Source organism: Watersipora subatra, chromosome 4 (assembly GCF_963576615.1).
Source record: "Watersipora subatra chromosome 4, tzWatSuba1.1, whole genome shotgun sequence".
Classification (NCBI taxonomy): Eukaryota; Metazoa; Bryozoa; class Gymnolaemata; order Cheilostomatida; family Watersiporidae; genus Watersipora; species Watersipora subatra.
This window is the reverse complement of record NC_088711.1, coordinates 1,543,077-1,556,179: the sequence shown is the minus strand read 5'-3', so window position 1 is coordinate 1,556,179 and position 13,103 is coordinate 1,543,077. Positions and strand designations below refer to the sequence as shown.

At 41.1% G+C, this 13,103-nt stretch overlaps 2 protein-coding genes across 3 annotated transcripts in view; one reads left to right on the top strand and one right to left on the bottom strand.

Moving 5' to 3' along the window:
* Positions 1–3,025: 3,025 nt before the first annotated feature.
* Positions 3,026–13,103, bottom strand: part of LOC137393382 (ciliary-associated calcium-binding coiled-coil protein 1-like) — a 13,331-nt gene continuing 3,253 nt past the window's right edge. For both annotated transcript variants that reach the window (XM_068079915.1, XM_068079914.1), the window contains 5 exons: positions 5,701–5,870; positions 5,388–5,532; positions 4,220–4,418; positions 3,805–3,969; positions 3,026–3,318 (listed from right to left, as the gene is read on the bottom strand). In XM_068079915.1, the coding sequence (XP_067936016.1) occupies positions 3,235–3,318; positions 3,805–3,969; positions 4,220–4,418; positions 5,388–5,532; positions 5,701–5,870 (763 nt within the window). In that variant the 3' untranslated portion in view covers positions 3,026–3,234. The remainder of the gene's footprint in view (positions 3,319–3,804; positions 3,970–4,219; positions 4,419–5,387; positions 5,533–5,700; positions 5,871–13,103) is intronic.
* LOC137393383 (ELMO domain-containing protein 3-like) overlaps positions 7,177–13,103 on the top strand; it is a 24,905-nt gene continuing 18,978 nt past the window's right edge. Inside the window, exon 1 of the mRNA XM_068079917.1 lies at positions 7,177–7,250. The gene's annotated coding sequence lies outside the window, so the exon portion shown is untranslated. The remainder of the gene's footprint in view (positions 7,251–13,103) is intronic.

Sequence of the window (13,103 nt, the reverse complement as noted above, 5' to 3'; positions counted from 1 at the left end):
GCTCCTCACCTCAGGGAAATTTTTAGAGTCAGTTTACATGTTAGACCAGCTTATATGCAAGTATATATCATGGTAGTGCCAATGTAACACAGCTTATATGCCAGTATATATGGTGGTGCCAATGCAAGTCACTTTCTGAGCACTTGACAAAAATCATCAGCTGACAAACAAACAGCGCATGCCAGTCATCAGGGTCGTGCCTGAGCTTTGAAGAAAGCCCATTTACAGGGAGATACTTGGCCACTAGGAATGGCAGCTACTTCTTAGAGGGTTTCCATAAATAGACAGCGTAGACGGACAGACAGCGGTACACTATCAGAACTTATGCAGAAGGACATAGTTGTGATATCAGGGTTTGTATCCAACCAACTTAGCATGCAGACCTGTCATGGGTGGCAAGCAAAGTTAAATGCTTGGGAGAGTGCTCACAGCTCAAGCACCTTGAACTTAGCCAGAACTCACTATACAGGCATAAGTAGTTTACATGTATGACACATTTTACTGTAGATTATCATATGATACTCCTATCTGCAGTTTCCTCATTTTCAAACGTCACACTCACATAGTTCCTACATACATGTATATAGTTGCTGATATGTACATACCACTCATAATAAATAACACTCTATATATACATTATCTTATTGATATTTACACACTACTCATAAACATACCAGGATATGTATAGTTTGTTGATATGTACATAGGCCTACCACTCATAAACATCACATCTTACATATAGTTTGTTGATATATACATGTACATACCACTTATAAACATCACATGCTGTATATCTTGTTGATATAAACATACCACTCATAAACACCACATGCTGTATATCTTGTTGATATGTACATACCACTCACAAACACCACATGCTGTATATCTTGTTGATATGCACATACCACTCATAAACACCACATGCTGCATATCTTGTTGATATGTACATACCACTCATAAACACCACATGCTGTATATCTTGTTGATATGTACATACCACTCATAAACACCACATGCTGCATATCTTGTTGATATGCACATACCACTCATAAACACCACATGCTGTATATCTTGTCGATATGCACATACCACTCATAAACATCACATGCTGCATATCTTGTTGATATGTACATACCACTCATAAACATCACATGCTGTATATTTTGTTGATATGTACATACCACATGAACAATACTCTCTCACTGTTTAAGAATGTTTTCACATAAGCAATACCACAGGTAAATGACAACTAAGGAGTATTGTCCTTTTAATTATGTACTTGTCAATCTACTAGACTAACTTTAAGAACTAAATACTATGAAAAAAGATCATGGCTTTTTGTCTGAGAATTCCATAGAACTTTAAGTCCGCCTAATACTATCCTACTATATCCTAAATCCTACTACAATATTTTATGGAGCATTTCTACCATAGCTTATTTTTTAGGAACATCAGCCAAAGAATTTGGGTTTATTGCATGCTGTCTATTAACACAAGCAACATTATATATAATATTAGTATATTATACAGCATTATATATAATATTAGTATATTATACAGTATTATATATAATATTAGTATATTATAGTATTATATATAATATTAGTATATTATACAGTATTATATATAATATTAGTATATTATAGTATTATAATTGCATCAAAGTCTGCAGTGTTTATTATGATTTGAATATTTTTTAATAAACTTAAATATTGTCTGCCATTCTCAGCCGTACAAACAATAAGACAATAACACATTTTCAGTTATAAATTCGTATATGAAGTGTTACACATTTAGCAATGAAAATGCATGACTAACACAATTTTAACGAGACACTGCTCAGGGGTGGGCCAGGAAGAGCCATTTTATAACTGGTTGTAGGCCTTTGGCATAAATCCAAATACGAAGAGGTTATTAAAATGTAAAGTTTTTGAAACTCATGCGTTCTTCAATGAAAAAGAGAGTACCAGTCTAGTCATAGCAAATATCTTTCTATGCGCTGACAGTTAATGACACAGAGCTAACAGGTGCTTGAATAAATTGGTGCAGATGACAGCAAAAACCACCAGAAAAGAGCGCAAATAGGCAAATAAGGGTAAAACTTGTGTCAAAGTCAAAGTTGGCAGGTGAAAGCAAGGGTGAGGTGCTCTAACAAATAGATAAGTGATACAGGAGCTGAAAATGGAAAGGAAGGGTTGACTGAGGAAGCACAAAATAGCAGATAAGGGTAAGGGTAAACAATAGTTCCCAACAGTTGAGTACAAAGGTAAACAGATGAAAATCTGATTTGAAAGAGGAGGAATTGTGTGAAATGGTAATAACATGAGTCAACATATGGGGTAGGAATTCAGATCATACAATGAAATGAGCAGTCAGTGGAGGCTAGATTTTCAAGTATGTGAGATGATCAGTGACAAAATAGGTCTATAGGCTACGACATCAACTCTAATGCATGCAGTGTGATTTATCCTATCCTGTTTACGCTGTGAACAGGACAGGATAACTCCCATTGTATTTTTAAAGACATGCACAACTCTCCGACATCGCATCAACATATGAAAACTTAGTAAAGGTTGGTGAATAAGAGAATGTGAGACATAAAAGGAATACAGTAGTGTGTAAAGTATCTCAATTCTTAAAGATCATGTGAGTGTTGCACACTGACACCATAGAGTTTTGACCGACCATAGCTGCCTTACAATCACTGTCTCTTTCATAGTTTACGACAAATGCTAAAAGTTAGTTGCTAGCTAAAAGCAGCATAGCTTTTTTTAAACATTTAGTTAAAAAGGTTAAATGCCCCATTTTTAACACTGCCCCTTCTGGGCATGTTCAGACGTGTTCAAATAATTCAAGAGTGTAAGCTAGTCAGAAATGATGATAATATATTTATACAAAACCTGAAATAATCCACAGTAGATATGAAACATGTAGTAATCCACAGTAGATATGAAACATGTAGCAATCCACAGTAGATATGAAACATGTAGTAATCCACAGTAGGTATGAAACATGTAGTAATCCCCAGTAGATATGAAACATGTAGTAATCCACAGTATGTATGAAACATGTAGTAATCCACAGTAGATTTGAAACATGTAGTAATCCACAGTAGATATGAAACATGTAGCAATCCACAGTAGATATGAAACATGTCGTAATCCACAGTAGGTATGAAACATGTAATAAACTACAATAAATGCACATCCTGTAGAAGCCAGCCGCCCTGTATACTTAGGTAGTAGCTACTTTATGAATTTTGTTTATCCTTGTGAGAATCGTGTTCTCTCTTTCTCGCAACTTCGCAGCCACCTCAGCCTGTAGAACAAAAATCTACTTACAATCTGTACTTTTGATGCTTAGTTAGTGCATTGTTGTAAGTTACTTACATAACCTATGTATACCTACACTGACCTATACTTATAATGACCTATTATTGCGCTAACCTAAGAAAAGTTGGAACAGTTAAACAGCGATTCTATGTAGCATATACATTCACATGCTGCACACAGCTGTACAGGCATACCCACGTGTAGGTATGCGTTTATGCAGACACAAATTGGAGGTGTTTAGCAAATATTCTAGATGACCTGTTTGCAAGTTTTAGGATTTGCCACTTGAGACAAGCTAATTAGTAGCTTTTTACAGTGCCACTTAAGTCCTTTTTCGCACAAAGGATATTGTTGTATAGAGTTAAACCATCATTTACTCTGGAATATGACATATTCAGTCATAGCTTATTAGGGTGCATCCAAACTATGGCCATTGCGTGCTCTTTGTACTGACAACTCCCAGTTAGCTTACATTTAGGTTTTTAAAGGTGTCTTTAGCAACCAGCTCCACAACCTGCTGTATCTCCTCTGGCGTCATCTTTGACAAGATTGCATTTTCTTCAGCGAGTTCTGCCTCTTCCTGGAGCCGTGCTTGTTTTTTTGCTTCCTGTTCAGCTGATGCCGCTTCCAGGTCAAGCTACGGCAGCATAAAATAAAGTGAGCTGCAAATACATAAGCGCTGAGCGGCTCTCTTTGGGATTCATATAAATTTTAGATAGTGATGTTAGCTTATGACATCTCCAACCGATAGCTGTAATGAGAGCAGAGTCATTGTATCAAATCAATACATAAGCATTTTGTCACCTCACTCATTCGAAGTTGAAGCTGGAGTCATGCCCTTACACAGCAACTAATCCCTATCAATGACTAGACACGTAAATGGCTACCTCAGTAGCTGGAGGGGGCGTAGGAGGAGGTGTCTTTATATATTTTTCCCACACATCATGAGGCAAGCCTTCAGCAAGAGGAGCTGGATATGGTATATTTGCAGGTGGCACCAGTTCACATGAAAGGTCAAGGCCAATGATCTCTTCAGCTTGTGTGTGAGAGAAGACAAATTGGTAGAGTCGATAGTGTTGGAACAACCTGCATTATTTAGATCCTGCTAAGTGTTAGTACACTGCATAAAGAGAGGGGAAGAAAAATTAAAAGAACTTCTCACATCTGAAGTCCAAGTTCTTACCACCATATTTGATGGATTCGACAAGTTTTCAAATTATATTACTAGAAAACAGTAGCTAGAGCTTGATTTATGCCAGTGAAATGATGGAGTATTATGTATCAACTGATTACATACAACAAACATGGATTTAACTTGTTGCCATAACTGATTATTTTTTAACGAAAAAAATTTAGAAGCAAGACACAAAATTACAACCTAAAAATGATCAGAGACACTAATGGGTTAGTCTATATTGACAATTTCTGTCGGTGCCAACAGCCAAGCTAAGTGTCATCAGAAAGCTGTCTCATTATTGAGACTATTTTGGAAAAGACATTAAACAGAGTTTTATGTTTTTGCGACATACAAAAGAGATAGAAAGCTCTTTGGCAGTAGCTAAAAGGAGCTTTTAAAATAGAACAATTGTTTGAAGTGATTTTCTGTAAATTGCCTGAATGAGTTTTTGTGTTTCATCATGAATCCAATTATAAATTCAGTACGTAACTTGAGTAAAGTGAACTGCTCATATTTCACTAGCCGTTCTAGTGAAGTAGCTCTAAGAATGACAAAATTATCAAAAAATAGGCCAAATTTTGGTTGGTCACGGACTTTAAAGTTAGTTTCTCCTACACAGAATTTTAACTTTTATTAACAGAAGAAAAAGACAAATCAATATCTTACTAGCGCTATACAATAGCTAAAGGGAGTTGAGACTTTGTTTAAAGTTGTAAGCCATAGGTTCCCAGCCTTAATTGTTAGCCCTTTACGGCCTTTAAATTGTTAGCCCTTAATTTAGGATGCATTAATGCACCCTTTACTGTTGCTCTCATAGTCAACTTTTGACTATGAGATTCTACAAAACAGTTTTAAAGGTAGGTTCTTATTTAACTTACGAGGTATGAAAGAACTGGGCTATAGTCTTTGCATGAAGTACCTCAAAACAGTCAAGACCACCAGGAGCTTCTGCCTCTACTTGTCCCACACCGCTAAGCATGTCTCTGAATGCTTTGATATTGTCCAGTATGTGCATGTGCTTATCTACAAAGTCAAGCACAGCAGACTGATATATATTGATATATCATTCAGAAGTGCTAGATATCTAGTTGATGATGTTGCCATAAATGTTGCTTACATTGCTCACAAACACTACTAGTACTTAAGTTGACTGCATACTGTCTGAATAAACATACATAGATATTGGTATACCTTTGATATTATGTAAGAGGACATGAGCAGCAGTGAATAACGCCGATGTCTGTGCAAGGGTGAAACCCTGTTCTTTAGTCCACCAAAAGACACCAACAAAGTAGTCTAACTGGGAAGCTTCGAGAAGAACAGTAGAATAGTTTTTAAGATTCAAAATGATCGCCAGCTGCCTGCAACAGTAATACACTCTTGTTTATGCTATTCTACTTAAAGATTCAGGGTTTTATTTTAGAGACTCCTAGTATAATATTACTAGTAGTATAATATTACTAGTAGTATAATATTACTACTAGTATAATATTACTACTAGTATAATATTACTACTAGTATAATATTACTACTAGTATAATACTACTACTAGTATAATATTACTACTAGTATAATATTACTACTAGCATAATATTACTACTAGTATAATACTACTACTAGTATAATATTACTACTAGTATAATATTACTACTAGCATAATATTACTACTAGTATAATATTATTACTAGTATAATATTACTACTAGTATAATATTACTGCTAGTATAATATTACTACTAGTAGTAATATTACTAGTAGTATAATATTACTACTAGTATAATATTACTACTAATATAATATTACTACCAGTATAATATTACTACCAGTATAATATTACTACTAGTATAATATTACTACTAGCATAATATTACTACTAGTATAATATTACTAGTAGTATAATATTACTACTAGTATAATATTACTACTAATATAATATTACTACCAGTATAATATTACTACTAGTATAATATTACTACTAGTATAATATTACTACTAGTATAATATTACTACTAGTAGTAATATTATATTAGTAGTAATATTATATTATTAATTATTACTACTAGTATAATATTATTACTAGTATAATATTACTACTAGTATAATATTACTACTAGTATAAAAATGTTATATGGGTATTTAGGTAATTTGTCTTACTTGAATACCACACTAACATCAATGATTAATAACCACCAGTTCTACTTCAATCTAAACTATGCTGGTTGTGGTTAATTGGGCTAGGCAAGCCGCCTTGTTTATTCAATGGTTGCTAAGAGTGTGAGTATGGGACTTGACCCAGATCTTTGTGCAAGCCTCAACTATGCTAATTCTCAGATGTTTGGTATAGCAATCAAAATATCTTTTATTCTTATGAACCAAAGCCTAATACACAAGTAGCAAAATTCTAGAATATAAGATAGATAGCAAGCAGTAAAAGCTAAGTAAAATAATTTCTTACGCCAACAGCTAGCTGTAACTGCCCTTAAGCTCGTCTTGTACGTCTACAAGTGTCACTGTCAAAAGAGGATGAGCTACTGAAATTGTTCGCTTTTATAGGCATTCAGGATAGCCTGAGGACGGTACATATAATGTTCGTATTATATCTTTGTGTTGTAGGAGTAAGTCTACAGGAGGGAACACTGTCTCTGAGCCGTCATCTGATTAGCGCTGTATCTGTGTCTTAAAACTGGGATTGCATAATTTTGATTGGCGCTGTGTCATGTAATGGATAAATGCTGGCTCAGGGTAAGCTCAGTTATTTTTGGTTGTGCTTGGTCATGGTTGGTAGATGTAATTGCATTCCAAATTCCTTTGGCGGTGTTGACGTGGTGTTGACGCAGCAGTTTCCAAGATTGATGTCTTCTAATTCTGACATTTAAAATTAGAGAATCTCTTAATGTCTCTTTTATCCTGTGGTCTGGTTACATTCCCTGCTGGTATCTTGTTTTCGAAGTATTTCCATATAAAGGGAATTTGTTTAAATTCAGCTAAACTGCCCCAACCTTCACAGAAATGAGCCAGCAAGCGTAGACAGTGTCTTGTATAGAAGCGATAATGTTTGTATTATGAGTCAAAAAAACTGTAGTAACGATAATAACAATATTATGGGTATAACCGTAGTGATGCAGTAAGAATATGATTCGTAGTTGATAATGTCGGTGAAAGCTGCGTGATCAAAATCTAAAGTTACTCAAGAAAAAGCGCTTTTTTCTTATATCCGGTCTTGAGCTCTTCAGTCCGGGTGGATAAAAATGTAGATTAATACAAGAGGATATCATGCGTTAAATATGAGAGTAATGCGTAAATAAATTGCCATCGCCAGACTAAAAACAATTATAAAAGGTACTTACGGCTATACTATTACAATAAAAAAATAAGCAAATGATATTAATTGATAGTCTAGGTCAAACAGTACCGAACAGTATATGACAGTCTAGGTCGAACGGTCTTCATCTATATAATTTCACTTCATCGCCCCCTCCTTAAAGTGGAGTCCATCCTCGGACTCCGGGGAGATAACTTATCGCATGGGTCACGTAGTCTCTCCATCTCTCGGGTACTCGTCGCTCCCGCTTTGAGCGCCTTGGGCAAGGAGGAACTGCTACTTCCGGCTCACCCTCCTCATCACTAGCAGACTGATATGTCCCTTCTTCGGACCCCGTTTCTAACGCTGGGATTTCTTCGTCTTGGACCGGCGGGGGCGTTCCTGATGGTGGGTCTATGATCTCCTGGTCTTCCTGGACCGCTGTGTCGGGTACTTCTGTCTCGGCTGGGCCTGTGGCAGAAATCGGAAAAATTTCATCCATGGTTATCTCCTCGTACTCAGCTGGAGTTGGATCTGGTGGTGTTGTCGTTGTGGTTGTCTCGGTAGCGACGGATGTAGTTTCGAGATACAATTTGATCCGTCCTTCGTGTTGGACTGTACGTTTGCCGTGTCGTTCCATCTCGTATACCTGATACGGAAGACTCTTGGTAATTTTGTATGGCCCGATATACTTCGGCTGGAGTTTAGCTCCCTTTCCTTTTCCCTTGTAGAAAGATTTCAGCCATACTTGGTCTCCAACTGTAAATAGAGGTGGGACATCCACTTCTCCCCGGGATCGATACTGTTGGTCTCTCAGAAGTTGTCCGGCTTGTTGCAATCGCTCCTGTAACTTGACAGCATATTTCTGCTCTGTAAATTCTGGTGCCTCTACTGGATGGTGAATATCCGGGGGTAACCGAGTTTCCCTTCCCATCATCAGGTAATTGGCGGATTCGCCGGTTATGCGGTGGGGGGTGGCCCGAATAGTCCTCATTATCTGCGGTAACAGTTTGTCCCACTTATCCACCTCTCGTCCTGCTAGTAAGGCTCGCAGCGAGTTGCCCACCGTTCTGTTGAGACGTTCAACCACAGAGTTGCCTTGTGGTCGGTACGGAGATGTTTGCGTCTTGTCGCATCCCTAGATTTCGCAGCATGCTTGGAAGAGCTCCGACTGGAACTGAGCTCCCTGGTCGGAATGGATGACTTCTGGAATGCCAAAATATGCGAATACTCGCTCATCCAAAATCCTTGCGATGGTGGTTGCCTTCCCGTCTGGTATCGGTATGGCGTCGCTCCAACGGGTGAAATGGTCCGTGAGTACGAGTATAAGATTATTTCCAGCTGTGGTAGGGGGAAGTGGACCGCACAGATCAATTGCCACGATCTGCCAAGGCCGACCGGTGTACAGATGATTCTCAGCTCGGCTGCGGCGGTGATCGGTGCCCTTGGCTCGCTGACAAGCCATACACGTTCTGACCAGTCTCTTTACATGACTCGTCAGGCCAGGCCAAAACCAATTTCGTCTCAGCGCAGCTATGACTTTGTTTGCCCCAAAGTGAGCCTCCTGATGAGTCTTTTCGATCAAAGACCTCCTTTGCGCACAGGGGCAGATTGCCCGTCGTTTTCCTTCAAGTCCCGTGATCTGAAGCTCCTCTTGTTCTGTCAGAAACAGGTGACTCCAGATTTTCCACAGCTGTGCTGTTTCAGCGCTCACCACTCGAGAGTCGATGCTGGTCTGTCCCAATATGGCCTGGATGATGGGCCGTAAGTTGGAGTCATCTTTCTGTTGCTGACTCAAGTGTGAACTCTTTGAGGTTTGCACTTCCCGGGCTCGGGGGAGAGCTATGTTTTTCGGAGTGGTGCGCACTACATCGCTCCATCGACGTGGTAGAGGCGACGTCGTGTTCAGCTCTTCTGGATTCTTCCGAGTTTCTTGATCGCTGGCTATCACTTGGCAGCGTTCCATAGGCACAGGGGCAAAGAACCGTGGGGGTCGTGACACTTCGACATTGCTCTCTTGCGGTGTAGGGGCCCAACGGTTGTTGGGCTGGAGTACCATGCTACCCCGGGTTTGTGACACGACCCTGGGGTCTGCCACCCAACCTGGGTGCAAGTTCGTACTGTGATAAGGTGGTCTCTGTTTTGTCGAAGGGGGTAGAGGCCACCGGTTGGTGGGTGCAAGGTTTGTATCCTCCGGTGGCCGAAGAACCCGCGAAGGTCCGGCATGACTCTCCAGAGATACGTTCGAAGGGAGCAAGGGCGGTGTATATACCGCGGAGTGAGTTGGGAACCAAAGATCCTTGGTCCGGCATACCATGCCTTCCGGAAGCAGAGGAACCTGGGGCGGTCCTGCGTGGCTCACTGGTGGCAAGTCCGTACGATTCACTCGGGGTGCGATCTCTAACAATTGCTCGTGGTCCTGGAGGTGCTTGTTAGGTATATCGTGTTGGGTCATGCGGTTGCATTGCCTGCAATCTTTGCACACCTGGCGACTCAGCCCATCCACGTTATTATGCTTCCTGCCTTTACGATGTTCTATCGTGAAGTTGTATGGTGCCAGTGTCTCCATCCATCGCGCGAGTTGGCCATGAGGATGGGTGGTACGCAGTAGCCACGTTAGTGAGGCATGATCGGTGCGCACAACGAATCGCTGGCCATACAGTTGGGGCTTGAAGTGTCCTATTGCCTTGACTATAGCAAGTAACTCCTGGCGAGTTACGCAATAATTACGTTTTTCTGCCGACATCATCTTGGAATAATACGCAATGACACGCTCTTGCCCATCTTGCACTTGTGACAGTATGCCGCCTAGTCCCACGGCGCTGGCATCGGTGTCCAGGATGAAAGGTAGGTTGAAGTCTGGATACGCTAGAATCGGTGCAGAGACCAGACGTTGCCGTAGCGTGCTGAACGCCTCCTGGCAAGCGCCTGTCCATTTGAATATCGCATTCTTCGAGCTCATCTGGTTGAGTGGTCTGGCGATCTCAGATTATTCGTGTATGAAGCGATGGTAGTAATTACACATCCCGAGGAACGATCTTAGGTCTCGTTTGTGTTGGGGTGGAGGCCAGTTCTTAATAGCCTCTACCTTGTCTTCGTCCGTTTCTACACCAGCCTGACTGACAATGTGGCCTAGATATTTGACTCTATCTGCAAATAAGGCACATTTACTTGGCTTAAGTTTCAGATTCGCGGCCCACAGTCTGGAGAAAACTTCTTCTAGTCGTTGGATATGAGTATCCACATCCGGTGCAAACACGATGATGTCATCGAGATAGATCAAGACAGTCTGCCAATGTAGTCCTCGTAGTACTGTCTCCATGAGACGTTCAAACGTAGAGGGAGCCGAGGTGAGGCCAAATGGTAAGACCTCCCATTCGTATAGGCCAGATCTCGTCACAAAAGCTGCCTTCTCCTTGGCATCCGCATCCAGCTCGACCTGCCAGTATCCACTGGTCAGATCTAAGGTGCTGAATACCCGGCTATGCCCCAGCGTGTCGAGGCTATCATCAATCCTTGGTAGTGGATACACGTCCTTTGACGTCACAGCATTCAGCTTCCGGTAATCGACGCAGAAGCGCCAGCTGCCATCCTTCTTCTGGACTAGGACTACAGGAGAACTCCACGCCCCTTTTCCCTCTGACATTAGCCCCTGTTGTTGCAGTTTGGCCACTTGCTTTTCAATCTCGGCCTCCTGTGCTGGTCCATGCCTATAAGGTCGCTGTTTTACTGGCTGAGCTCCTTTCGCAAACGGAATCCGGTGGCGTGTGAGACCTGTCCTCCCCAAATCAAACTTTCCTACGCTAAACACATCCTGGTTTTGCGTCAGCATTTGTTTCGCTTTGGCATGGTCTTTTCCTTGTAACCCGCTCTGGTCGAGTAACGTTTCTAACACCTCGGGTAGCTGTGTGGAAGGTGGCATTGGTGCTGTTGGCTTTAAGGCTTGCCTCGCCTGGCTACAAGTCGCGATATTTTTTCCTGGCGGTAACTCGATGGTATTCGCCGAAATATTGCACACTCTAATCCATAGTTTTCCCTGCTGTGGGTGGTGCACTGACGAGGCCACTCGTATATCAGTGTCTGGTGTTTTGCCTTCGATTAGAGCTAACTGTCCATTCCAATTCTGGTTAAGTCGGCCTGGGATGAGTATTTCCGAAAATGGAGGGATCTCTGTAGCTTCTACTGTTTGCACTCCCACTTGTAGTGGCCCGCCATATTGGTCACAGCATTTGATAACCTCGTCGTATAGATGTAGTTGCGCTTTTCTGAAATCTATGCGGCACCCTTTTTCTGTGAAAAAGTCTAAGCCAAGCAACACGTTTTCCTGTAGGTTAGCGATTAGAAATTTGTGTTCAAATTTTTGTTGCCCAAGCTGTATTGTAATCGTTGTTAGCCCCTCTAGGGGTAGCTTACTGCCATCCGCTAGTATTCCTTGACAGTGTACGGGTTCGATAGGCTTATCGTGTTTTTGCCGTATGCGATTAAATAGGCTAGTTGGCAGTATCGACTTTGAGCAGCCGCTATCTAGTAAGAAGGTGGCTTCTGCTGTTCCCGCCCAACCGGTGATGTAGTAGGCGGCCGTGTTATCGGTATGCGTGGCTTGTTGAATGCCCAGGTGTATCGATTTCTGTCCAGGATCCCCTGGGTGTTTTAACCCTGAACATAATCTTTTCCCGCCGAGTACTCTCTCTTCCCTTGAGTTGCTAGGGGAGGCAGACTGCACTGTCTTGCCAAGTGCCCCTCTTTGTGGCACCTCCAGCATCTCCTTGTTTCTCTGCGAGGTTCCTTTCGTTTCTCTGGTAGTTGTGTCACTTGATTGACTAACGCCGTCACTTTTTGTAGTGCCTCTTGTGTTTGTAGTTGTGTTTTAAGTAGGCTTTTGTACATGGCCGTTGGTATGGCTGACTCCTCTTTCTTCACTTCTTCAGTTGCTATATCTATGTGTAGCACTCCGGGGCTACTATTGTCGAATGCCTTGAGCTTGTTTTGGATTTCTTTTAAGTTTTTGGGTGGGTCCAAGGTCATTGCCCATGTGGCCGGGTGGTTAGTTGGTAGTACTCCCAAAATTTCCTTGATAGCTATATCTTCCCTATCTTTGTCACTTAGCGTGGGGTGTGCTATCCTTATGACCTTCTGGAGCTGGCTGGTGAAGGTGTATATGTCTTCCCCTGGCCTATACTTTATCCTTTTTAGTAGTTGATGAGCCTGTTTTTCTTTTATTCCATATTTTTCCAAAAGTTGGCTTTTTCTTTCCTCGTAGTTTGTGGCTGGTAGGCCTTTTGCGGCGTCTCCTT